Consider the following 27,885-nt stretch of genomic DNA (forward strand, 5'->3'; position numbering starts at 1 on the left):
AAAAGTCATTTAATTTTAAACTTTATTTGGGAGATGGAAATGAGGGAAGGAGTTTTTTTCTGAAGATAAAATTTAAGAATTGTTTACCTTTCCATCCTTTGTCCAGACGACAGTTGGCCAGGGTTCTCCAGTAGCTTTCACTGAAAATTTAGCAATACTATCTGAAGAAACAGTTGTATCCTGCAGCCCAGTAACAATTACTGGTTTTGAGGAAATTGGTTCAGGAGCTTTTGGTGCCATTTTCTTGATTTCTGTTGACTCGGCAGTTTTCTGAGCTAATTTCTTGGCTTCTGATTTGCTTGACAACTTCTCATGGATGCTCTTAAAGGCTTGGCCCACAAACTGGAAGTTAGTTTTGGAAGTTCCGCCTTCACTAGAAATCTCACAAATATATTCTCCACAATCGGATTCTGTGAGGTTATGGATTTTGAGCTCATAGGTACCATCTGCTGAATAATGAAACTGAAAATGCCCATTTTCCTTCAGCTTCTTGCCATCTTTATACCAGGTGATTTCTTTTGCACATAGTACACTACTGTCCACCGCACACGTCAGCTTTGCAGTATCTTCAGAAGCTTCTGCTTTCAAAGACTGAGTTATCTTTGGTGGAGCAGAGACTGGTAGCTGCTGAACTTTCTCTGTTGGTATGGGTTTTGTCTCTGGGGGTGATGTGGCTTTTGGGTGAGAAGTCACAGGTTCTGGGGACTTCACTCGTTTTGGAGACTTAACTGCTTCTGGGGATTTCACTCTAGGCTCTGGGGATTTGACTCTTGGTGGTGATGTAACAGCCTTTTCAGTGACCCTGGCCTTGTGAACAGTCAAAGTAAACTGTGCTTCTTGTTTCCCTTCACTGTTTTCCACCACCACAGTGTAGTTGCCCTCATCGGAAGCCTGGACTGAAGAGATCTCAAAGGTCGATTTGTACTTTGTGGTGGTCACTCGGTGACGGGCAGAAACACTTATTACTTGTCCTCCATGCAGCCACGTAACAGTGGGTACTGGCTCACCATCCGTATCGCAAGAAAATCTGGCAGACTCACCTTCATATACAGTTATAGACCGTGGCTTTGTTAGAATTCTTGCCGCCAAAGTAGTCTTAATTTTTCTGTGTGTGGATTTTTCTTCCAGCGACTTTTCTTCTAATGCTGCACTTTTCATTTCTGCAGATGCATAGTGTTCAGATGATGAGAGACTTTCCCGTGTTGCTGTCATATGTGATTTCACTTCCCTGACTGAAGAAGACGCTTCTATCTCGGATGTTTTCTTAAATGATGAAACTGCATATGCCTCTGTTTTTGTCAGCTCAGGGAAAACAGATCTGGGGACATCTTCATCTCTGCGCCGGGAAGCGTAGGTGGTATAATCTCCTCCTGTTACATCCAAGGTTGCATAGTCAGAAGCTTCACCTTTGTAGTTGGTGCACACAGCACGGTATGTTCCACTGTCATCAATATGACAGTCCAGAATTTCCAGAGTCAGGACCCCACTCGTGTTGGTGTAATGAATCTTACTGCTCTCTTGGAGTTCTACACCATTGTGGTACCACTTAACCTCGGCAGTTGGCTTAGACTGAACATTTAAGATAAAACATGTATTTTGGCCACATGGCACCCTGTGAGAGCGCATTCTCAATGTGATTCGAGGAGCATGGTCCAGTGTAAAAGGCTGCTGACTCAAAACTTCGTACTTCCTTTCTGATGTCTTCTGAGTCTTTAGAGCAGCTTTCATGGACTCATACCTGGAAAAGATATCAAATCTTGCAGACCTCTCAAATCTTGAGAGTGATCTCTCACTAGACACAGGACTGGGAGAACGTGGGCGAGTTCTCTCTGGAGTAGGGGACCTTCTTTCTGTGTCATCTTCAGATTCCTCAGCAGGTCGTGGACGTGGCCGGATCAGTTCAGAAACTGGCCTCATTAACTCAATGTAAGTTGGAGACAGGGAACGCCGTCGTCTCAGTAGTCTAGATACTGATGAAGATGATTCTTTTTGAGCACGTTTTGAGATTTCATATTCTTCCTCAATTTCTGTTATTTCTGTCACTTCTCTCTGTCGTCTTGATTTCTTTCTAGACTTTTCTTCTTTTGACATGTGGTCAAGCTCACTTTTGTATTCTGAGAGACGCTGGGTGGTTGTAACTGGACGAAGCAATTCTTCATCCTCTTTCTCAGCCATGATTCTTTGCCGTTGTTTCGGCTGTCTATACGAGGCCCGGGCGTGCCGTTCCCGCAGTTCCGCGTAACTTGTACTAGTTTCAGCCTTTGCTGGAATGTGATAGGTTGAATATCTGAAGTCTTTTCTTGTTTCCTCCACCTTTACGTGAGCTTGTGGTGAAGAGTAACGGAGGCTAGAAAGCTCAAAACGTGGAGGGCTGCGGCTTGGGGGTGAAGCTGAGAAACCTAATTCAAGCTCTTCTTCAAGACGCAGCCTCTCTTCCTCTGTTCTTTTCATTGCTAAGTAGTCATCAATGGGAAGGAGTAATTCTTCATCTGACATGTCACCAAGAGAACGTCTCCTAGGTCTGTAATAAAAGTCATAATCAGGAGAAGGCGTACGCCGGCGGGCTGGTCTCACCATTTCAAGATCATCTTGGGTCAGCTTGGGAATACGCCATTTAGGTCTGTATTGATCTGTAATGCGTGGAAGAGGCATCACATAGAACTGTTCCCACCTTGAGAGGCGGATACGCTTGGGTCTTTTCTGTACCACTCTGTCAATTTTCCCAGGCATTTCAAATTGATCACGTATCTTCTTATACCATTTCATGTCAGACATAGGCACGAACTGCTTAATGTGTTGGTCTTCTTCTATGGTTGTCTGTTTGTACTTGCGTGGCTCTGGTACTTCATAAGGCATACGGAGTTTTCTTTCCTCCTTCTTTTCTTCCTGCTGAAGTTTAAATTCCCCTTTTACAGTCTTGGTGCTTACAGCTGGTTTATAAAGAATGGCAGCTTCTCTTAGAGCCTCTTGGGCTACCTGTGTCAGTGGCACAGTTTCAGTTCCAGAAAGAATTTCAGCCATTCTGAGTGTCTTGTCAATTTGTCTTTGTACATGTCGTTCGCGCTCCTCTGTACTCTTGAATTCCTGCTTGACGTACCTCAAGCGTTCCACTTGTAGGTAAGCCTGGCAGCTGGTGGATCCAGCTGTGTTTGTGGCAGTGACTCTGTAATAACCTGTGTCCTCAGGCAAAGTATCCCTGATGTGCAGAGCATAATAATCCAAGCCTTCATGGATAATTTCAATGTTAGGCCCGAGGGACAGCGGCTGACCGTCTTTCTCCCATTTTAATGTTGGGGGGGGGATGCCAGACACTCTGATCTCAAAGCAGACACTCTGGCCTTCTTGGCATTCTACATTTGCCAGTAGCCGTTTGAACATGGGTCTTAAGGTTGTATCTGATGGAGGTAGATGTGGGGTTATGGTCAGCTTTGCTTTACAGCTGTCTTCACCATACTTGTTCCTTGCCACAACAGTATACTCAGCATCATCATCTATAGTTACACTGTGGATGGTTAATTGGTAAAGACCCTTGTCAGACTCAAATGTGTATTTCTTGTCATCATCACCTGGTTTGATTTTCTGACCTGATTTATACCATGTTACACGAGGCTCTGGGTGGACAGTTATGGTTACTCCAAACCGGACATTTTCACCCACGTAAGCTGTCTTGTTATAGAGAGGCAGGGTAAATTCTGGTGGCCTCTCCAGGAGTCTCATTGTATCTGTTCTGCGCTTAATTTTCTTTGTGGTTCTACGGCAGTAGTAGTCATAAACTTCTCTCACACCTTTAACAAATAGCTCTGCATAAGAACTGTCTTCACCATAGTCATTGACTACTTTGCATCTGTAAGTACCATCATCAAATCTGGAAATGTCTTTGATGTACATGGTCGCCAGTCCATCTTCATAGGTGATTTCATATTTCTCATTGTTCTCCAGCTGTCTGACACCAAAGTACCAAGTCACTTGGGTAGATTGATCATAATTTTCAATTTTACATACATATTTGACATGTCCTCTTTCTTCTCCAACTGCATGCATTATCTGTCCAGAAACTGGGCCGATTTCAACGGAAGCAACTTTAACTTTAGCAACACTGACTCCTTTCTGAGATCGAACTGCACCACCGCAGGAGATTCGGGCTGCTGACACAACCATGTTCAGGTCTTTCTTGATCAGGGTGTGGTAGTACCGCCGGTGTTTTAGTGTTCTGATAACTTTAGTGCTGACATATTCTATCTTCTGCTTCAGCCATGGGTGCTGGAGTGCCTCAGATGCTGTCATGCGTGATTTTCTCTCTTTCACTAAAAGACGGTCAACAAAATCCATGGCTTCAAGGCTAATCTCTTGGAATGCTTCTTCATCAAAAGTGAATTCAGCATTCATGATATTCTCAATTATCTGTTGGTTAGTTTCAGCCAAGAATGGGTTGATACCACTCAACAGCACATATACCAAGGTTCCAAGTGACCACATGTCTGTGGCTGTGCTGACGACATCATGTTGGTGGACTTCAGGTGCATAGTATTCAGGGGCAGTGAACAGAAGCCTAAAGTTGTCCCCTGGCTTCAGCTGACGGGCTTGACCAAATTCTATGATTTTAACGGTGGAGCTTCTTCTTGTTTGGTAAATGATATTTTCTGGTCTAATGTCAAAGTGTCCGATGTTATGACTATGTAAGAATTCAAGTGCTTCACAGACCTGGCGGACATAACTAACAATTTCTCTTTCAGTAAGTTCAAAAGCACTCGTGTTAATGCGTTCAAATATGTCAAGTCCTGATATGAACTCAAAGATCATAACTAATTCTTCCATGCTTTCAAATGATTCATGGAGATATAAGATGTTTCTGTGTCTAGCCATGTTCAGAATGGAAATTTCCTTCTTTACCAAAACTTGATCTGTCCCTTTGACTTTCACAAATTTGGCCATGAATGTCTTCTTTGAGGATGTTTCAACACAACGGTGAACAATTCCAAACTGTCCTCGTCCGAGATCTTCAGCAATCATATATTTCTCATAGAGTTCCTTGGTTGAAGAGTGAGATGCTTTAGTCATGCAAACTTCCCGGGTTTCATCTACCTCTTCGTCGTAGTTCATGGCTCTGGTCTTATCTTCTTTGGTTATGGTTGGTTCTGAAGGCTCAGAAGGCTTGCTTAGGCCAAATTTATTCTCAGCTATTACACGGAATTGGTAACTTGTTTTTCCAAATAAGTTGATCACAGTATACCGTGTTTCTCGAGCCTGTCCTACACGGAGCCATCTCTCTGCAGTAGTTGCACATTTTTCAATAATATAGTTGGTGATTTTGCTGCCACCGTCAGAAGCTGGCTCAGTCCATGTTAAGTTGACAGAATCTCTTGAGACATCACTAACTTTGACTCCTCTGGGTGGGTCAGGAACGTCAGCCACATCCAGTTCAACTGTCTTCTGATCAATTCCAAATCTGTTTTTCGCACAGACCACATAGAAACCAGCATCTTTTCTCTCCACTCCATTGGGGAAAACAAGTGATGTGAAGGATCTTGTGACAATAACTTGGTAGTGACCATTATTATCAATGAGATCTTGTCCTTTCTGCCAGGTGATCACGGGATCTGGTTTGCCACTGAAAGGGATCTTGATGCTGATCACCTCACCTCGGAGAGCATGAACTGCTCCCATGCCTTCAAGATTTTTAGGCAAGTGTATCTTAGCTGGAACTATATCAGAATAAAAGAAGAGAGAATATTGTTGAGCAAACAACATCTATTTAAATACAACCCCTCTTCCCCAGATTAATATATTATCTAGCACCAAACTTATATTTACTGATTTGTTCTTACCTTCCACTTCTAGGGAGGCAGTGCCAGACACAGATCCCCCTTGGTTGGTAGCTCTGACTTGATAAACTGTGGCATCATCATCCGTGACACTTGCAATGATGAGCTGGTGGTAGCCACCCTTAAACTCCTGAATCCTGTACTTTAATCCATCGGCAATGATTTCTTTGCCTTGTCTGTACCATTTCACAACAGGTTTCGGATGACCAGTCACTTTGCAGACCAAAGTAGCGTTGCTCTGATACCTGACATTTAGATTTCTTAGTTCTTCTTTAAAGTGTGGTGCCTGAATCGGGACATCAGATTTAGGAGTGACAGGTTCTGATATTTCACTCCATTCACTCTCCCCACCTAAGTTTTCACATTTCACACGGAACTCGTATTCAAGACCTTCAATAAGGTTTTGCACTGAAAAGACAGTTTCTCGAATTTCTTCTGTTGTCACAGCAATCCATTTATTCTGCTTCTTCTCACGCTTCTCAAGGTAGTAATTTCTAATCTTTGCACCTCCATCACTGGGAGGTGGCTTCCAAGTCACAACACAAGAATCTTTTGTGAGAGCAGTAATAGTTGGTTTGCCAGGAGCACTTGGCTTTTCTATTTAAAAAAAAAAAAAAAGATTTGAGTTATGAGGTGAAACGGCTTTATTAAAAAGCTTGTTTTTAAAATACAATGTGATGAGCCCAAGTTCTATTAAAAAATAGTATCCCAGAAAAATTAAACTGGTTGTTTTGTACTAAGAAACTTACTGCCAAAAAAGTTCCTTTTTAAAAGAAGAAGATAGGGAATACATTTTCCCTTTTAGAAATGCAAAAATTGGCTTTTGGACTTTATCTGAATCTGCTATTTCCTCACAAAATTTATTTCTGTTAAAAACAGTTTTCTGTGGCTTTTATCATATGGAGATACACAAATCAGGTTGCACTCACCAAATGCACTCTTAATGATCACAACTGATGGGACTTCTAGAGGCTCACTGATGCCGAAGGTGTTCTGAGCCGAAACCCGGAAATAATAGCCAGCGTTTTCTGTGAGGTTCACAATTCTACAGGTTGTCACTGAGATGGCTGAAGACACCAATTGCCATTCAGCCCCTTCCTTTGCCTCACATTTCTCCACCACATAATTGGTGATCCAGGAGCCTCCATCATCTGCAGGTGGTTTCCAGCTGATTACAGCAGAATTCTTCAGTAGAGCCTCAATAACAATTGGTCCTGTCGGTTTGTCTGGTTTATCTGTTGGGGGAAAATAGACAATTGTAGTGGTTTTCATGGTGTGCTTCCCAAGGTTTTTTTTTTTAACCTTAAAAATATAAGGCCCTGAAAGGGAAAGAAGATACCTTGTATTTCCACATCAAGGATGGCATCAACTGTTCCCAAAACATTGCTGAGCTGAACTTTGTATTTCCCAGCGTGGGTCTTACGCTGGACGTTCTTCATGACAAGATGAGTGTAGTGCTCAGTATTTTCAATAGTAATATTTTCTGAGTTTTGCAAAAGCTTCTGACCATAGAACCAAGTGATAGCAGGTACTGGACGGCCGATGTACACAACATGAAGTCGAAGTGTAGAACCCACAGCACCGTAATACTTCTCTTTTAGTGGGTAACCAGGATGGAACTGTGGTGTTGCCTGCAGGAGAAGCTTACTGCTGGTTTCTACTTCTCCAACCTCATTGGTAGCTATGCAGGTATAGACGCCTTCATCTTCTTGTTCCTCTGTCATTACTGTCAGAGTATGTGTGCGTCCATCTGAAGACATTTTATATTTCCGACTTTGTACGAGCTCTTTACCAAATCGGCACCACTTAATGTCAGGAAGAGGCCTTCCAACAATCTGGCATGAGAGTTGAGCAGCTTCACCCAATTTGGTGATAACATCCTTCATTTCTTTGCGTACTCCTGGAGCCTCGCCAGCTATAAGTTATGAAAAATAATATTAAATGTATTGTTACTACTGAATCTATAATCCTCTTTGTATGTCAGGAGTGAATTTATAAACATTGATGAATACTTTATTAGATATCATGATTTACATATGAGTCTAATTCTTAAAATCTCCTTCAGTAATTTTCCTAGTCATATGAAAAATATAGATTCAATGTGCACATCTTCAGGTCATTTTATAGAGGGGCTTTTCTCTTTATGATTGGTAGGGTATTAGCAATGTATAGGGTTTTGGGGAGATATGAGTTCTTTGTAAACCTGTAGTACCCTTGCCCTAGCTTAGGTTCATTGAAATAGGGTGCATTTCTTGACCCTTCAAATCTTGTTAGGAGGTACACAAAAACCATTGCACTTAAAAAAAAAAAATTTTTTTTTTTTTTTTTTTTGCACTAGAGGGGAGAAATTCTTCCAGGAATGTGCTCAGTTCACTGCACCTAACATCTTCTGCTGAGGTTATGGGCTTGGAATGGTTCTTACAGAACTTACCAACTATGGCCTGTGTGTGCATATGCCAGTGATATCTTGCCATACACTTGGCTCTCCACTAAAACCTCCCAGAGATCTACTTAGTATAGAGGAGGAATTAGCTTCAATATGTTGTTTAGTTTGTAACTTATCAGCAGAGAACTAAAGGCTACTTACATGTTAGCTTAGTCTTTACAGACATAGCAGTTCTTCGAGGTCTGCTAAGTCCGGTCTCATTCTCAGCAAAAACTCTGAATTCATATTCAGTAGCTTCCAGCAAACCTCCTACTGTAAACTGCCTGTCCTTGGTACGGTCTTTACTGCTCTTCTTCCAGGCACTGTCTCCAGACTGTCTATATTCAACCCAGTATCCAAGGATTTCTTTGCCACCATCACATTCAGGTTTCTCCCACTGTAGAGTGACACTATCTTTGGATATTGAAAGGATCTCAAGTTCTCCAGGTTGGCTTGGTTTATCTGAATATTTTAAAACAATTAAAAAGGGAAATACATTTTACTACTGAAATAAAAGAAAAAGACCAAAGATAGCTTGCTTCTTTGATTTTAACCCCTTTAGAAACTCTTTCCTTACCAAATGGATCTTTGCAAACAACTGGTTCTGAAGCAGGGCTGGTCTCACTTAGGCCAACATCATTCTGTGCGATGATGCGGAACTGATATTCAGCATCAGGCACAAGGCCAGTAACGGTGTACATTGTGGTGGTTATCTGAGTCTTGTTGTGTCTGACCCACTTGTCAGTCGATGTCTCTTTGCGTTCAATGTAGTAACCGGTGACACGAGAACCACCATCATCTTTGGGTCGGGACCAGGACAGGCTGACGGAACTCTTGGTCACATCGAGTACTTCTGGAGGATTGCTTGGAGGCTCTGGAGGATCTAGGAATATCAAGTGGAAAACACACATGCATTAGAGCACAGTCCTGAACCTTGTAAAGTGATTGCATTCATTTCAAAATAAAAGAGAAACAAAGAATTTAATAATATTTTTGACTGAAAGAGCACTTACTCAGTGGTGTTTTGGGTATGACTGGTTCCTCAGATTTCAGGGGTTTGCTTATGCCAAACTGGTTTTCGGCTGAAACACGGAAATGGTATTCCACGTTTTCTTTGAGCCCTTTTACCACCAGAGATGTACCTCGGACTCTGGAATCAATGGTATACCAGGCAGCTTTAGGTACTTCTCGTCTCTCGAGAACGTAGCCTATAATATCAGCACCGCCATCATCAGCAGGAGGTCTCCAGCTGACCCTCACAGAGCGAGCTTGTATGTCATCATATTCAAGTGGCCCTTCTGGAGAGTTGGGACTTCCAATCACCTTGACCTTGATGTAAACAGCTTTCTTGCCACATTTGTTTTCCAGAGCCAGGTCGTAGATGCCAGAATCATCCCTGTCTGCTTCTTTGATTACGAGCTCAGTGTGTGTTTCAGAGGTTGCAATCATGGCACGCTTACTAACATCTTGGCCTTCCTTGGTCCATTTACATACTGGGAGTGGTTTTCCTTTGATTGGTATGGTAAGTCTGATGACTCCACCTTGTCTTACAAAGATACCTTCTTGGTATCTTTCATCGAGTTCATAATCAGGATATTCTGGGGAGAAATGTAGGGTTATAGTTCAGAATTTTTGTTTTGGCTGGGAAATATCTTAGGGCAATCATAGCAGAAAGCAGATGATCATATGTCTTACCAAGCATTTCGGTGACTTTGACTGTTCCTGGTACCTCTGCAGGCTCTCCAGGTCCACCAGCATTACAAGCTAGGACTCGGAATCTGTATTCAGCGCCCTGAGGTAGGTGTGTTAGAGTATACTCCCGAATCTTGGTGGGGGTAGTGTTACATTTGGTCCATTCATGTTGATCTACTTTTTGCATTTCAATTAGGTAGCCTGTGACTTTAGATCCTCCTTCATCTTCAGGGACACTCCAGGCCAGGGAGACTGATGTCCTTGTTGTATCAGTAACTCTTGGGTTTTGTGGCTTTCCTGGAGGAGCTGAATAAGACAACATACTTGTTAAGGTTGCTGTAAAGTGGAAAATCAGCTGTGGCATCTAACAAATTCAGTAAACTGGTGAAACATGGACTGTTTGCATTAGAATATTTTTTTATTTTGTGAAAATTTCATTTATTTTATCAGTTAAAATACTGAACGCTCTTGCTTTTTTCTTTGTTTTAGATATGTTTTATTTGTGATCGCAACTACTATCTTTTATAAACAATTTTTAAAAAACTGTTTTCAGAAATATTGTCTTAAAATTTTAACCGATATAGGGCATCTATTATGATTCCCATTTTAAAGAGAAGGATTCAAATTTAAGAGAAGAATATAAAACCTTATATACCAGTGATTGTTAAGGCCCAAGGTGATGGGAGGGGATGTAAGGGAACTTTTTGGGATGATGGAAATACTCTATATCTTGATTGTGGTGATGAGTACATAACAGTATACATCTTTCAAAACCCATAGAACTATATACTTAAAAAGGGTGGTTTTGCTATATATAAATTATACTTCAATAAACCTTACTTAAACAAAATGTATTTACCAATTGGATCCATGGCAACAATGGGTTTGGAAGGACGACTTGGTTTACCAGTCCCTCTTGCATTAATGGCTGTGACACGGTGTTCATATTCTAAGCCTTCAATAAGGCCAGTGGAACGGTATCGTGTCATCGTCACTGGTACTTTATTTACACGGACCCATCGATCTGCTCTCACTTCTTTGCGCTCCACAATGTATCCAGTCACTTGGGAGCCACCATCATCTTCTGGTGGATACCAAGTCAGCGTCATGCCATCACGGGAGACATCAAATATCTGTAATGTTTCTGGGGGTCCAGGAATACCTGCAGAAAGACAGGGGTAAACAAAATATGGCAATAAGAAAAAATCAAAGAGTTGGCATCTTAAATGATATACAAGACCTTAGTGATTATTTTCACTGTTGTACTTTTCTTGATGTCCCTCATTTATGCATTGTGTATTTCTTCCTCCCTATAACATATTCAGTCCTTTCCCTCCTTCCTCCTTCCCTCTTTCATAAAAGTGATTACATTAAAAAAAAAAAAAAAAAAGTCTAACAATGTTGAAAACATCTAAGAGATTTAGAAACCTCAGAAAGACTCTGAGGTTCATTTTGTGAATTTCAATTCCTTTGTTGACATATAAAATCGGAGATAGGGAGAATGGTGGAAGGGTCCAAGGACTTACTGATGCTGCTGCGACATTCTATGACTTCAGATTGCAAGTAAGAGCCAATTCCGAAGCGATTTGTTGCAGCCACACGGAACACATACTCATTTCCTTCAGTGAGTCTAGTAAACTTAAATGTTGGTCTAGTCACTGATTCAGAAACTGGCAGCCATCCTGGACGATGGGCATCACGTTGTTCTACTACGTAACCACTCAATGGAGCGCCACCATCCAACTCCGGTGGTTCCCAGGAAATGGTAACTGAAGTAGCATCAATTTCATCAATCTTGATAGGCCCAGTTGGTGGACCAGGCTTGTCTGTGAAAGAAAAAGAAGTCCAGGAAATTAATTTTAATTTCAAATCAAAATCAACAACTTGCTTCTATCTTTGTCATAATCCTTACCAAGAATGATAACATTAATTGTCTCTGAAGTAGTTCCAGTTACATTCTTTAATTCAAGTGTGTATTTTCCAGTATCTCTTATAGTGGTTTCACGGATGGTTAATTTAGCTACTTTAGTATGAGTTTCAACTGTAACACGCTCTGATTCTCTCAGTTTGGAACCAGCAAAGAACCAGGAAGCAGCAGGAGGTGGACGACCAGCAATTGGTATCACCAGTTCTACTGGTCGGCCAGCTGGGACATGGATGGTCTTTTGAGGCATTGTAGAAAGATCAATCGTTGGCAACACTATGAAGAAGAAATTAGACATTTTTTCTTAAGGATCATTTATAATGCTAAAGTGTTATGAATTCTGAATGTTCTTATTTTTTTACAATTGTTACTTTTTGGCCATCCAGAGCCAGTACATACCTCTCAAGTCTTGTACAGTCACAGCTGTGACGATCTCTCTTGCTTCTGACATGCCTTTCTCATTTTGTGCCCTCACTCTAAATAAGTACTGTTCACCTTCATTTAAGGAGGTAACAGTATGCTCCAGGACTGTGGGTTTTAGGGTGACAACCTTCATCCATCGCTCTGTGCCAGCTTTGCAGGCCTCAAGAACATAGCCTGTGAGTCGGCTACCACCATCGTAGAGTGGTTTCTCCCAGGCAATGGTCACAGTTGATTTGGTGACATCGACTACCTCCAACTTTGTAGGTGCTAAAGGCACTTCTGAGACCAGAACCGCATCAGACGTTTCACAAGGTTCTCCAATGCCATAAATATTTTCTGGCAGCACTCTGAAATAGTACATGGTTCCTTCTACAAGTCCTGAAATTCGGTAAAGTGTTTTGCTGCATTTGGTCGTTACTGTTTTGAATGCTCTCATGGCAGCTTCGCGTTTCTCAATAATGTAATTGTTGACTGGAGCTCCACCGTCAGTTGTGGGAATTTCCCAAGTAATAGTCACAGAATCTCTTGATACTTCTTTAACTTTCACTGAAGGACAGGGACCAGGAGTATCTAAAAAAACGGAATAAAAAATCCAAGCTAGGTTCCTATTTGATAGATTTTTTTTTTTTTTTGCAGGAAAATACAATTAATGTAGTTCCTCTCTCTTGAGAGGTGATCAATTGTAGGTCAATACATATATTTTTAGAGATCTGCTCCCAGCATGTTGTTTTTAGTTGCCGTTGAAGTCGATTCCGACTCATGGCAACCCCATGTGTGTTAGAATAGAACTGTGCTCCAGAGGGGTTTTTAAGGCTGTGACCTTTGAGAAGTGCATCACCAGGCCTGTCTTCCAAGGTACCCGGTAGTAGTACAGTGCTTAACCATTTGTGTCACCCAGGGACTCCTTACTCTCAGCACAGTCAACTTTAAGAAAAATGCTTACCATACACTTTAACAAGGACTGTTGCTGATTTCTTGCCAGATTGATTTTCGGCTTCAATTGTGTATTTTCCAGCATCGTACCGATTAACTTTGTCCACGATAAGTAAAGTGTAGCTCTCAGTGGTGTCAATAATTGCCCGGCTTGCAAGGTCAATGCCCTTCTTACTCCATGTAATGATGGGAGGTGGTCTTCCAGATACAGACACCATCAGGCGCAGTGAGGCTCCAGCCCTGAGGGTCACTGTTTTCTTTAGGTCATCTGAAAGCTCAAGATCCGGTATTTCTGGAAGGTAAATGTCAAACTTGATTAATTCATAAACAGGCATGATGAGAAAATAATTCACCAAAAAATTTGTTATAAATACCTAGTCTTTCCACGGGCTCAATTTCGGCAGTTGATTCACTGTATTCACTCATACCCTTCACGTTCACAGCAGCAACTCTAAAAGAGTATTTCTGACCTATTTTAAGGTCTGGCACAGTGAATTCATTATTTCTTATCGTGGCATTGGTATGCACTCGGTACCACTGATCGGTGTCCTTTTCTTGCATTTCGAGAACGTATCCTATAATGTCAGCACCACCATCATACATGGGCTTGGTCCATGCTAAACTAATGCTGTGCTTGGTGGTATCTACAACTCTTGGGGAAGAAGGTGGTCCAGGGGTATCTGTGGAATTTAATAAGGTGGATACAGATATTATACAAATGAGGACACTTTGAGATTTGTATTTGTGGTTTTCTTGATTCACAAAGACATTATTGCTCTTTGTCCACACGCACCAAGATAGTCTTTGTAATTGGGCTCTTCTGATATTACAGGGCAGTATCGTGTTCTATATTATCACTATCACTATCTTTAGTATTATTATTATGATTATTATTTTAAGAATAAACTACTTTGGAAAGATAGATTTTTCTTTCTTTCTGCTTTGGCTGTGTTCTTCCCCTTCTAGCTAAGCTCACTGCTTGCTTAAAACATCCATTTTTCAGGGACTTTTCTTTAATTGCTTGTCTTTCACTAAGTTAGCATCACTTGTGCCTTCTGCATTTCTAATGAGTACAGAAATCAGTTTCCTCAACTTCCCCATTTAGTTTCAGAGATTTATTCCTTTTAGTTCCTGGGTTCAAACTTTGTAAAAGGATGAAGCTCTTGTGACACCCATCTTGTTAGTTACTTATTCAAATACTAGAGACTTTATGCTCCTGCTAAACTTCTTAAAAGGGACTTTGCCTTTTTTTCTTTTTAGTAGTTATTATCAGTACAATGTATTTTTCTCCATTCTTAGGAAGACTTATAAAATATGTCCCTTTCCTACTGGCAGTAGAATAACTTATTTTTTTCATAGACTGGAAAATACTACAACAATTTTCAGCGATGCTAACTGTAGTTATAGTTAAGATGTTCTCTGAATTAGGCTATATTTAAGGTCACTCTAAAAGCATATACTTTTCTAAATCATTCATAAATTCTACAACTTCTTGAAAATGGAATGTTGGAAAATTATTTGTAATACAGTTTTGATGGCCTAGAATTATGTATGATTCTTAGAACTTACATGATGGCTCTCTGCATGAGATGAAGTTGGAAGCACCACTAGGTTCACTGTTACCAGCAGTGTTCACTGCAGTCACGCGGAATTGGTAATCACACCCTTCCATGAGGCCAGTCACCTTCAGCCTGGTATCATACACCACATAGTCCTTGTTGACTCGTGTCCAGCGCAGACTCTTCTTCTCACGTTTGTCCACTAAGTAGTTGCTGATCTCATTGCCACCATCAGATTCAGGTTTTAGCCACTGAATGATGATATGTTCTTTGCCAGCACCTACTTCTTCAGGTATGCCAGGTTGTGATGGAATAGCTGTTTATATTTTTATAAAAATAAGGATGGTCAGAATTATACCAAATCACTACTGACGTGGCTTCTGTTTCCTGACCCCATTACATTTTCAACTACCAAATTGATCCCATTACATTTCAACTACCAAATTGTTTAAATGTGTTAATACTCACTGAATGAGTTTCTGGCAATAATTGGCTCTGATTCAATAGGTACACCAGGTCCATATTTGTTCACTGCCTTCACTCGGAATACGTATTCATTGTTCTTGATCATTCTGGTAACCACATAGGATAGGGTTGGGCATTCGTCTTCAACAATCACCCAGTTGAGCCTGCTTGTCTCGCGTCTTTCCACAATGTAATGAGTTATTTCTGCTCCTCCGTCTTCCTGAGGAAGGCTCCAGGCTAAAGTGCACTTCTCCTCTGTTACTCTGCTAACAGTGAGCTTTCCACATGGGCCAGGGGAATCTGAAGCAGACATAATGACATGCAATGACAAAGATCATTCTTTCTTCCCACACTTAAAAATGCTATAAAAGAAAAGAACTCTGACAATCTTACCAAGTACTTTGACCATGACAGACACAGCCTTGGTTCCACTGGCATTCTTCACCGTTAGAGTGTATTTCCCACTGTCACTTCTGTCACAGAACTTGATCACAGCGGTTGCTCGTTTGCCTGTATACTGCAAAGAGACTTTTTCACAGAGATCTAGTTCCTTGTCTCCTTTGGTCCAGATAATTTTGGGTTCAGGTTTACCACCAACTGCAGCATCAAGAACAAGATCTGAGCCTGCTCTGATGGTCACCAGATCGCCTTGTAATCTGGCATCCAGTTGGGCTTTGGGTGGAGCTGTTAATAAGCAAACCATGCAAATGAATATCTGACAGTTTATTTTTATATGAATTGTGATAATTTAAAAGGAGAATGTTGACTATTTCTTACCGTATTCATCTCGGCAAGTAACAGGACCTGTAGATTCTGACCCTTTGCTAATTACGCCTGCTGCATTCTTGGCCAGCACTCGAAATTCATAAGTGTCTCCTTCACTGAGAGCAGTCACAGTGAAGACATTGTCTGACACAATGGTATAGTTGCACTTGAGCCAGCGACCATCTCCTACTTCACTGACTGGCTTACGTTCTATGATATAGCCTACAACCTTGCTGCCTCCATCATACACTGGGGCAGACCAAATCAGTGACACTGTTGATCTTGTGACATCCGTCACCTCTGGTCTTCCTGGTGCATCTGGGATGCAAAAATAAGGTTAAAAATATACACTGTACCAAATATATACATATATATCTCAAAACCAAACGTGTTATCATTGAGTCAATTCTGACTCATAGAGACCCTATAGGACAGAGTAGAACTCCCCCACAGGGTTTCCAAGGCTGTAAATCTTTATGGAAGCAAACTGCCACATCTTTCTTCCGTGGAGCAGCTGGTGGGTTCAAATCACCGACCTTTTGGTTAGCAGCTGAGTGTTTAACCACTGTGCCACTAGGGCTCCATATATATATGTGTGTGTGTGTATACACATATCCTTAAGTTCTGATACATACCAACTGGATTTTGAGCCATTACAGGTCTTGAAGCTTCACTGGCTTTGCTAACACCTGCAGCATTAAGTGCATAAGTTCTGAACTGATATTCCAGTCCTTCTACTAAACCAGTCACTTTGTAGTTGCACTCCAAGCATGGCACTTTGTTTTCTTTCACCCAAAGAATGGTGTTTCGTTCTTTCTTCTCAACCCAGTAGCCAATGACTTTACTGCCACCATCATGGTATGGTTCTTCCCAACGAATAGACATGGCAGTGGCAGACACAGAGTAAACTTCAGGTCTGGTAGGAGCACTTGGCGGGACTAAATATAAACAAAAATATCAAATAAGAATACAGTTTTGTATAATTTAGAGGAAATGTTTAATAATAGAGAATTTGCAATAAAATTTTTTATTTCTCTCACCAAATGGATGCTCAGCAACTATTGGTGCTGATTCTACAGGCTTGCTGACACCAAATCTATTCTCTGAACTGACACGGAAAGAATATTCCATGTATTTTGTGAGATGAGTGACTTTAATTTGAGTGCGCTTGACACTGGAATTGACGAGCTGCCAGGATGTTTTACCAGACTCACGCTTTTCAACTATGTAATTAGTGATGTCAGTGCCTCCATCATCTTTAGGTTCAGCCCATGACAGGACACATGATTCAGACGAGACAGATGAGACCTCAATGGGACCAGTTACTGGACCTGGCCTTCCGATGACCACAACTGTGATGGTGAATGTTTTAACGCCAGCTGTATTTTCCAGGGTCAAGAAGTATCTGCCAGAGTCACCTCGCATGCTATCCTTTATGGACAAAGTGGTTCTGTCTTTTGTTGTTGTGATACTCACTCGATCAGTGTCCTTAAGTCTCATTTCTTCAAGTTTCCATGTTACTTTCGGGGCAGGACGACCACTGATTGGCACATCAATGGTAAAAGTGCTTCCTGCTTTGCAAGTTATGAGCTGATTGGTGATTCCAGTGAGGTCAGCAGTGGGTTCAATTTGGGGCTCCTTGATGATGACTGAAGAGAAGGCTTCCCTGGGTTCACTGTAGCCAGCATCATTCTTGGCCTTCACACGGAATTCATATTCAGTGTTCTCCACAAGACGCTCCACTGTGAAAGTCAGCTGTTTCGTGTGACCAGCTTCAACCCAGAAGTCAGATCCCTTTTGTCTCATTTCGAGCAGGTAGCCAGTGATGCGGCTGCCTCCATCATGATCAGGTTTTAGCCAAGCTAAGACCACGGAGGATTTGCTTGTATCAACAACATCAAGTCTCCTAGGTGGAGCAGGCTGTTCTGTGGCTACGATCGGTTCTGGCATTTCATAGGGTTCACCAACCCCATACTCATTTTCTGCAGAAACTCGGAAATAGTATGGAACGCCTTCTGCCAGGTCACTGACCTTGAGGATCTGACGAGTGCATTTTTCACTGACAACCTGCCAGCTACGGCGACTTGCTTCTCGCTTCTCTACCACATAGTGATGGATTCGGGCACCACCATCAAGGAGAGGGGCATCCCACATCAGTGTAACAGATTCCCGGTTCACATCCTTGAAGGTAATAGGGCCAGGTGGGCCTGGAGAGTCTAGCACTTTTACGGTAAATGTGATTGACTTACTACCACTGTTGTTTTCTACAGTAAGGGTATATTTCCCAGCATCATTTCTGTTGCAGTTTTCCACAGTGAGGGTGCTGAAGGAATCTGTTGTATGGATGTCAGCGCGAATGTTAAGGTTAGAGTCTGGTTTGCTCCACACAGCTGTAGGAACAGGTCTCCCCTGATAGGCAATAAAGAGACGAATACTGGCCCCAGCTCTAACAATGTGAGTCTGCTTGAAGTTTGCATCAATGTCTAACTCAGGAGCTGTTAATCGGTCAACTGCTTTGATTGTGCCAGTCACTTCACAGCTGTCTCCTTTTCCAGCACCATTGACAGCACTAACCCGGAATTTGTATTCTTCACCTGCTTGTAAATCGGTGACAGTATATCTTGTTTTCACACATGCCTCTGCATTCACCTTGTGCCAGTCTCCTAAGTCAGCTTTGCACATTTCAATAATATACCCAATTATTTCCATGCCGCCATCAAATACTGGCTTGGACCATTCTAAGCTCACCGTTGTCTTTGATGTGTCTGTCACTTTGACCACAGTGGGAGCACTTGGTGGGCTGACTGGCTCTCTACATTTAATTAGTCTTGAGATACCACTTGCAGGTCCTACTCCTGCAGCATTTTCAGCCATAACGTGGAATTCGTATTCATTGCCTTCTGTCAGGCCGGTGACTTTGAATCGTGTTTCAGAGATTGGCCGTTTGCTGATCACTTTTACCCATCGCGTGCTTTTCTTTTCTCTTCTTTCCAGGATATAATGTTGAATTTCATTGCCACCGTCTGATTCTGGCCTAGCCCATGTGAGGGTAATGCTATTGCCTGTTACATTACTAGGTTCCGGAATGCCAGGGGCATCAGGAACAGCTGTAAAATGGGTGGGAAAAAATCAGTGAGACACATTTGCTTGGAAAATTGTATGACATAGTACCACTGAGTAAAAATGGATACTTACTGTATTGTATTTGAGCAACCACTGGGTCAGAATCAAGTGGCCTGCCAACACCAAACTTATTAACTGCAGAAATACGGAATTGGTATTCATTGCCATTTATAAGTTTAATGGCCGTGTAACTGTGGGCTTCACATTTATCTTCAATTAGTGCCCAAGAAAGTCTGCTGGTCTCCCGTTTTTCAATGATATAGTGAGTTACAGGAGCACAGCCGTCATTAAGTGGAGCATCCCACCACAGTGTCATCTTCTCGCCAGTAATATTGGTAAATCTTATTGGTCCAACTACTTTTCCTGGTGTATCTATAACGAAAAGGTCTCAGGGTTAGTTTCTTTTTCTTTGTCCATTAAAATAAAATTACGCATTTCTCTAATCCAAATTCCATAAATTTTAAGACTAAGAAGATATTTTAAAAGTACCTTGTACTTTTACTGTAATGTCTGCTTTTGTGGAGCCAGAAGCATTTTTGGCTTCAACTGTATATACACCACGATGGTCCCGAGTAGCATCTCTAACAAAGAGGCTGGTGGATCCAAGGACATCAGTTATTTCCATATTCATCCTCTTTTCAATTTCTACTCCATCTTTGAACCAAGTTACTCGAGGTACTGGCCGTCCTTTTACGAAAGCTTTAATTCTAAGGCTGTCTCCAGACTTAATAATGATGCCGTCGAAATACTCGGGGCCAAATTCTACTATTGGTGGAACTATAAAAGGAACAGAAATACTATGTATTAGTTTGGTTTAGTAGAGGCAGACTTAAATATGTTTTCAGTTAGCATTAGATCATAAAGCCTGGAGAGTAATGACTTGGCCTCTGTTACCAAAAGCTATTTTAAAAGTAGATTGACAATTGAAAATTTAGACTGTGGGTTAAACGTTTGCATATTACTAGGTTATTCCCTGTTATGTGTGTCATGTTATTAATCTTGCAATATTATTTGTAAAAAGAGAAAGGAATCATTGACAGATCATTTTTCTCTTAGTAGTGCTACATATTAAAACAAGTTCCTCTAAGAGGTCATCAGCTGAACTCAAGCAAGATGATGATTGTACTGTTGGATGTATGTTGTTTTTTAATAATAGTAGTAAAGATGGACTGTTATTCTTCAGAGCCTTTTTTTTCCTTTATTAAACATGGCTGAAATTACAAAGTTGAAAACTCATTCCCACCTGCCTGCTATTTATATAGGATTGGGCTGAAATAAAGAATTGATGTCAAATATGTTGTCTGTAATTCATCCATACAGCAACCTCAGGCAATCTGTTTGAAATTGATGTCTCTGTTTTCATTTTATGGACCAGAGACTGAAAGTATTTTTTAAAAATGTGAATGTTCTTAGTTACATTGCAAATCAGTTCTAAAATGCTTACCATTTTCATCTCTTGTCATAATAATGCCTGAAGACTGTGAGGGTGGGCTTATAGTCCCAACAGCATTTCTTGCAATTATTCTGAATTCATATCGATCCCCAGGACTAAGTCCTGTAACTGTGTATTGACATTCACTGACATCAGTAAAGTTGCATCTAACCCAGCGATCATCCCCTTGCCGTTTCTCAATGCTGTAGGCCACAATCTTACTGCCTCCATCATGCAATGGTGGGTTCCATTTCAGTGTGATGGTTTCCCGGGTAACATCAATGTAGTCAGGAATGCCAGGTGGGTCTAAAAAAATCATATGGAATTTAAAGGCATCATTATTTATTGTAGCCACTCTTAAAACAGTTAAGGATAGCCCCTGCAAACGCATTTTAGCCATTAATGTCAACTGTCTGTTTCATAAAATCCTTAAAAAGAACTTTAAATCACTTTATTAGACTGATTTAAAATGAAACCCCTTGCTTTACTTGGACAACTCTCTAGTCACAAGAAGGTATGTGGGAACGTAATGGGTAGAAGAAAAACTGTTACTAATATGTTTAATTGCTGAATTAAATATACTTGAATAATATTCAGTCACTTACCTACTGGAGAAACAGCTAGTGTAAATTTACTTGGGTCACTAGGTGAGCTTAGGCCAGCAGAATTTTCAGCATATACACGGAACTGGTAATCCAGGCCTTCTATTAGTCCAGTGACTCTATATTCTCTTCCAGATATTGATGATATATTAACTCTTTGCCAGAGGATACTATTTCTTTCTTTCTTTTCAACATGGAATCCTGTAACTTCTGAACCGCCGTCATACACTGGAGCATCCCAAGTGAGTGACATACCATCAGAAGTCACATTGTATACAACTGGCTTTCCTGGGGGGCCAGGAATCCTGAACTGGTGCTTTGCCAAAATAATATTTGAGACAAGTGGCTGGCTGACTCCGTATCTGTTTTCTGCCCTAACTCTAAACTGGTATTCAGCATCTTTGACTAGATTAGGAACTTTGAAAGTTGTCCTGGCAACACTTGAACACACCATCTTCCAGTTAGTTTGTGAAGCTTCCCGCTTTTCAATGCTGTAACAAGTAATTTCTCCTCCTCCATCATCTTCAGGCACATCCCAGGACATGATGACACTGTCAGCCTTGATTTCATCAAATCGAATAGGCCCTTTGGGCTTTGAGGGTGGGCCAAGTGTGATGATTGTAATGGGAAATACGTTTCTACAAACTGCGTTATCAAGAATAATGGTGTATTTCCCTCCATGCTCCTTCCGGACGTTCTTGATATTCAAAGTAATTTTGTTTTCAGTTTTACTGAAACGGACATGTTCACTTTCTTTCAATGGCAAACCGTCTTTCAGCCAACTGATAGATGGTTTGGGTTTTCCTTTATAAGGTAACTCAAGATGTACATTGTGCCCAATTCTCACAGAGACTTGTGCCCCAGGAATTTCCGACAGGTCGACCTCAGGTGTGATGACAAGCTCTTTCACTGTAATTGGCCCAATTGTGACAGCATCACTTAGTCCTTTCTCATTTTTGGCAAACACTCTGAATTCCAGGACTGACTGTTCCTTAAGTTGGCCAACTTCAATTTCACACGTCTTAGTTATACCTGCATATGACCATGTTTGTTCGTTTATATTTTTCCTTTCCACCACATATTCTGTGATGATGCTACCACCATCAAAGTCAGGTTTGGTCCAGTTCAGGGTAACAGATGTCTTTGTTGAATCTTTCATCGAGAGATCTCGTATAGGAGCTGGTACTTCAGCAGCCTTCACCGGCTCTGTAGTATCACAGGGCTCCCCGATTCCCATTTCATTTTCTGCAAGAACTCTGAAGAAGAATGGAATTTTCTCTGACAAATCTGTCACCTTAAAGGATGTACTGGAACATTTGTGTGACACGACAGACCATGTTCTCTTGGTGGCATCTCTCTTTTCAATGACATAATTTATTATGGGAGACCCTCCATCAATGAGAGGAGGCTCCCAGAACAAAGTGACTGTACCTCTAGAAACATGTTTGAGGTGTAGTTTCTGGCAGGCTGCTGGTGTATCCAGCACTTTAACAGTCACAGTTGAAGACTTTGGTTGGCCAACTCCATTTTCTATCGTGAGAATATATTTTCCTGTATCATTGCGAGTAACTTGAGGAATAATGAGTAATGAAGATAAATCAGTGTTTTGAATGCTGTATCTGGTATCACTGCTGAGATTCTTCTCATCTTTTCTCCACATGACAGTAGGTGGAGGTCTACCTTTAAAGGGAATCAACACTTGCACATCTTCACCAGCTTTAGCTATAATAGAGGTTCTGAGAGCCACATCTAGGTCGATCTCTGGTTCCTCTGTAGACATAAAAATGGACATACATAATGAATTTTAAGAGCAAGAAAATAGTGATTTCCTGGAGATACTCTAATAAAAAATAAAAACATAACCAAATCAGTGGGTACATACCAAGTATATCTTTAGCTTGTGCAGGTTCAGTCATTTCTATAGGTTCTCCTTGTCCAGCACAGTTTACTGCAGATACCTTGAAGTAGTAATTGATTCCAGGTTTCAGATTAGATACCACATATTCTGTAGTTCTGACCTCTCCTTTGGTAGAGACAATAGTCCATTCATCTTCCTCTCCTTGTTTCATCTCGACAGTGTACCCAGTAACAGGACTGCCTCCATCGTAGACAGGTTTACTCCAGCCAAGAGTGATGGATGATTTAGTTGAATCGGTGATTCTTATCTTAGCTGGTGGGCCTGGAGGATCTGGAATGGCCATTAACAATAGAGTAATTACATAATTATGTACAATTTAGCCATACAAAAGAAGACATGCATGAAGATGCTGCACTTATGAGCACTTACCAATAGGATCAGCAGCTTTGTAAAAGTCAGATGGTTCAGAAAATGGACCCAGGCCAGCAGCATTTACAGCACAAACTCGGTATTGATATTCACTGTTTTCTGTGAGTCCTGTTACTTTTTGTCTGGTGTCACGGATAGTCTCCTTAAGTACTTTAAACCATCCTAGACTCTTCTTGTCTCGTTTTTCTAGCAAATAACCACTGACTTCACTGCCACCATCTACAACTGGTCTGTTCCAGATAACGGTCATTGAATTCTTGGTTATCTTTGTCACCTCTGGCATGCTTGGTGGTCCAGGTGTAACTGTTTAGAAAGGAAAAGGAAAAATGAGTTCAAAGACTCAACATTGCTGACAAATTCTACCTTTCAATCTTTGAATCCTATCTATTAACACTAATTTCATTTATTATACTTTCTACTTTGTGAAAAGGGTGGTAGAGGAGATATGATACAAAAGAAAATCATTCCAAAAGAACATATTCGCAGGCCAGAGGAATAGTTTATACTTATTTTTACATTTTCATGTGCTTGATTCCCATTTCTAATGAAATCACGTCTCACCAAATGCATTCCTTGCTATAACTGGATCAGATTCCAGTGGCTCGCCAACTCCGTATTTGTTCACAGCTCGAACGCGGAAGACGTATTCATTTCCTTTGATAATTTTGGTGGTTGTAATGATGCACTCTTCCAAATTTTCAGACACCATAGACCACACTACACGGCTTGTCTCACGCTTTTCCACAATGTAGTGAGTGATTTTTGCACCACCATCATCTGTTGGAGGCCGCCAGAAAAGGGTTATCTTTTCAGCAGTAACGGTCTTAAATTCAATTGGTCCACCTGGAGGCCCTGGTTTGTCTGTCAGTGAAAAAACAAAGCAATATGTTAGCATTTTTTCAAAAGGCTACTGATTTAAAATGACTAAGCTGTAGGCAAGCAAAACATAACGTTGGCCTGTATTCGTCACCCACCAAGAATCTGTACTCTGATGGTAGCTGAGGCTGAGCCCATGGCATTCCTTAGTTTTAATTCATAGCTTCCACTATTAAGGCGATTGGCATCTTTGATGAGTATAGATGCAAGGTCAGTGGTATTTTCGACACACACCAGTGCATTGGTTTGTAACTCTTTATTATCTTTATACCACTCAATTTTAGGATCAGGTTTGCCAGAAATGCCAGCTCTGAGTTTCACGGATGTGCCTGCTCTGTATTTGACAACTTCTATATATTCTAGAGGCAAATCAATTACAGGTGCACCTGTAAGAAGAACAGATGAGAAATATTTAGAAGATCATAAGGGTAAAAATCCTATTCACTTATTATTTAAAAAACTTAAATTTTACAAGCCACTCCTCTATCCTAGACGTGGATGAAAGATTGTGAACAAGCTCTGTACTCCAATGACACTGCCTTAATTGCACAAGGACACAAGTGCTTTTTAAATGTATTTTTAATTTTATTAGGTGTCTTATTTCAGGGGTGAAATAGGATACATTAGTGAGAACTTCACTGAAGAAGCTGCATTATACATTTCCTTTCACTCTAGGCTCTCACTCCTCTTCCTCTAAACACCACCAATTCTTTTTATTTTCCCTTCCCAGTTCAAATATTCAAGTTTGGGCAGTTCACATCAGACCCTTGAAGTCTGAATTCTCTACTCAAGAGCTGTCTGCTCACATGACAGGTTTTCTCCCAAGCTGCTTAGGGCTTTGAGAAACAGAATTAAGCTTGACTGGCTTTACAGTCTCACAAATACTAGTGATTTGATGTCTACAAAACATGATTCATAGAAAGCAGCCCAGAGATTATCAGCATGAGGATGGGAGTCAAGAGGTTTGCCCAGACACTGTACTGGCTCAATTTCTTCTTCGAAAATGGAAAACATTTAGAAAAAGTATCATAGGGTACCCGACTCTCATGAAATTATAATTTTGAAACCAGTGTTGAGTTGAAATGTACCAATTATTTTCCAGAATGGTCAGGTATGTGTATTTTGGGCCAACAGCAATGTAGAGAGGGTTCTAGAGTCTGTCTGCTTGGGTTTGCATACCTACTCCCTCACTAATGAGCTGCTTTTGCTTGACCTTGGGGACAGTTCCACAACCTCCTAAACCTCAGTTCCTCTTATTAAAATGGGCTACTTTCAGGGCTGTTAGGACTAAGGGAGAGAATCCATGAAAATTACCCAGTAATTGTTAGCTGCTGCTAATGTTATCATCATCAAATCTGTTTAGTCTTTCACTTACTTAATAGGAATATTTTCTGAGGACTCAAACATAATTTCAATTACTGACTCTGATAAAATGGAAAAGTGAAAGCATCAACTTGTAAAATCAAAGAATCATAAAAGGTTAAGTTGGGAAGGCCCCTATATATTCTATTATCCAAATCTCTCATTTTACAGGTTAAGTCAAAAGGCCTAGCGTGGTTAAGGAATTTTCCTAAGACTCACAGCTAGTTCATAATTTCTTCCAAAAAAATATAACTAAGGAACATAGTAAAAGTTATTCTGCGTATTAGAACCAGAAAAAGTATGGAAAAATATTGAGTTAAATTGGTGCTGGTATTTAAAATACTAAAAATGCTTACCATAAGAATCGATGCATGTAATGGGGCCTACAATCTCAGATGGATTGCTAATGGAACCAACAGCATTCCTAGCAAAGACACGGAATTCATACTGGGAATTCTGAGTCAAGCCAGATACAATGAATTGCGTCTCGATAACATTGGTGAAGCTGGCCTTAGTCCATCTGCCATCTGGAAGGTCCCGTCTCTCAACAATGTAACCTGTAATCTTGCTTCCTCCGTCAAAAGCTGGTTGTTGCCATGAAAGGCTGGCAGAGTTCTTTGAAATATCAGTGACACGAACATTTCTCGGGGGTTCTGTAGTAATAAAAGAAAGCAGGTTAGTGGCATTTATGTCAATATTATTATGCTTTACAGAAATAAGATTTGCATTTTTTTAGCAGTCAGAGCATCATTCTTATGACGAATACATACCACAGGCATCAATGGCCAGGACTGGTTCAGAAGGATGGCTGAGTTTTCCAACACCAGCAGCATTTTCTGCACGCACCCTGAATTCATAAATAAGTCCAGCACTGATTGTAGTGACTTTGAAGTGAGTTGTGCGGATGACCATTTTGTTGACTTTTTGCCATAAAATACTGTTTCTGTCTTTCATTTCTAAGTGATAGCCTATGACTGCACTGCCTCCATTGGACACTGGTTCATGCCAGCCCACCGTGATGCTTTCTCTAGTAACATTAGTAACCCATGGTGTAGATGGTGGTCCAGGTGTTGCTACAAAAGAGAGAAATCCCATAGGTTAATACATACATATAAAACATTTATGCTAAATGAAAACCCAGATCTTTGAAAAGTCCATCCACTTACTATATGGTAATTTGACAGTCACACAAGCTGAATCTATATGATCACTGATGCCAAAGCGGTTTTCTGCCTTGATACGGAATTGGTATTCTTCTCCTGTGGTCAGTTTCATGACTTTAATCGTATTTCTTGCGATTGTTGCAGACACTTCAGTCCATACTGTGGTACTTGTTTCTCTCTTGAGTACAATGTAATTGGTAACTTGACTTCCACCATCATACTTAGGTGGCTCCCATTTGAGCGTCACACTCTCTTCAGTTATGTCACTAATAACAACAGGGCCAGTTGGAGGACCAGGCCTGTCTAACACGATGATGTTAAGGAAAGTTCTGGTTGTTCCAGTGGAGTTGGCAGCAGTGATCTCATATTTTCCAGCATCAGCAATAACACTTTCTTTGAGATTAATGGTGAGGTTCTCAGCAGTAATTTCAGTATTAAATCTCATAGTGGCTTTCAATGGGACACCATCTCTTGATAAGGTCACTTTGGGCAGTGGTTTTCCAGAAATTGGAATGTCAACTTTAAGGTTTGAACCAGCTCTAACATATACAGTGTGACTTGGGAAATTCTTCATATCAATTTCAGGTGGTTCTGAAAGATAAAGTATGGCAAATGAAAGTGAACGTGAATTTCTAAAAATTAACTTAGGTCAATGCAAATAATTCCAAAATTGCCACTTATAGAATTAGACATACCCAGTTGCTCCTTAACAAGAACAGGAAGCAGAAGCTCTCTTGGGTCACTCAGACCAGCTTGATTTTCAGCAAATACCCGGAAAAAGTATTCATGATTCTCCCTCAGACCAGAAACAACATGATGGGTTGCCTTTACCACTGCACACTTAACCCAGTTTTTCTGTCCTTTTTCTAGGGCTTCAACGACATAATGTATAATTCTGCTTCCACCATCATGTTCTGGTTTCAACCACGTCAGGGAAACACTGTCTTTGGACACACTTGTCACTCCAAGTTTTTCAGGTGGGCTTGGTTTTTCTAAGAAAGGAAAGGATCAAAAGAAAATGAAAATTACAAT

The 27,885-nt window shown here is 40.9% G+C and overlaps 1 protein-coding gene across 1 annotated transcript in view; it reads right to left on the bottom strand.

Annotated features, from left to right (window-relative positions):
• The window catches only part of TTN (titin), a 275,933-nt gene that overhangs the window by 4,276 nt on the left and 243,772 nt on the right, over positions 1-27,885 (bottom strand). The window contains exons 288-319 of the mRNA XM_049887553.1: positions 27,549-27,845; positions 26,857-27,444; positions 26,461-26,763; positions 26,047-26,343; positions 24,427-24,714; positions 24,014-24,313; positions 23,453-23,755; positions 23,048-23,353; positions 21,169-22,935; positions 20,576-20,869; positions 19,621-19,908; positions 19,204-19,503; positions 17,049-19,115; positions 16,644-16,946; positions 16,021-16,326; positions 15,637-15,927; positions 15,247-15,543; positions 14,789-15,094; positions 13,594-13,899; positions 13,230-13,511; positions 12,263-12,856; positions 11,852-12,139; positions 11,466-11,765; positions 10,799-11,101; positions 9,943-10,245; positions 9,261-9,845; positions 8,825-9,130; positions 8,410-8,709; positions 7,162-7,737; positions 6,752-7,057; positions 5,826-6,419; positions 88-5,702 (exon numbers count right to left, since the gene is read on the bottom strand). Of these exons, the coding sequence (XP_049743510.1) occupies positions 88-5,702; positions 5,826-6,419; positions 6,752-7,057; positions 7,162-7,737; positions 8,410-8,709; positions 8,825-9,130; positions 9,261-9,845; positions 9,943-10,245; positions 10,799-11,101; positions 11,466-11,765; positions 11,852-12,139; positions 12,263-12,856; positions 13,230-13,511; positions 13,594-13,899; positions 14,789-15,094; positions 15,247-15,543; positions 15,637-15,927; positions 16,021-16,326; positions 16,644-16,946; positions 17,049-19,115; positions 19,204-19,503; positions 19,621-19,908; positions 20,576-20,869; positions 21,169-22,935; positions 23,048-23,353; positions 23,453-23,755; positions 24,014-24,313; positions 24,427-24,714; positions 26,047-26,343; positions 26,461-26,763; positions 26,857-27,444; positions 27,549-27,845 (19,559 nt within the window). The remainder of the gene's footprint in view (positions 1-87; positions 5,703-5,825; positions 6,420-6,751; positions 7,058-7,161; positions 7,738-8,409; positions 8,710-8,824; positions 9,131-9,260; positions 9,846-9,942; positions 10,246-10,798; positions 11,102-11,465; positions 11,766-11,851; positions 12,140-12,262; positions 12,857-13,229; positions 13,512-13,593; positions 13,900-14,788; positions 15,095-15,246; positions 15,544-15,636; positions 15,928-16,020; positions 16,327-16,643; positions 16,947-17,048; positions 19,116-19,203; positions 19,504-19,620; positions 19,909-20,575; positions 20,870-21,168; positions 22,936-23,047; positions 23,354-23,452; positions 23,756-24,013; positions 24,314-24,426; positions 24,715-26,046; positions 26,344-26,460; positions 26,764-26,856; positions 27,445-27,548; positions 27,846-27,885) is intronic.

This window comes from Elephas maximus, chromosome 6 (assembly GCF_024166365.1).
Source record: "Elephas maximus indicus isolate mEleMax1 chromosome 6, mEleMax1 primary haplotype, whole genome shotgun sequence".
Classification (NCBI taxonomy): Eukaryota; Metazoa; Chordata; class Mammalia; order Proboscidea; family Elephantidae; genus Elephas; species Elephas maximus.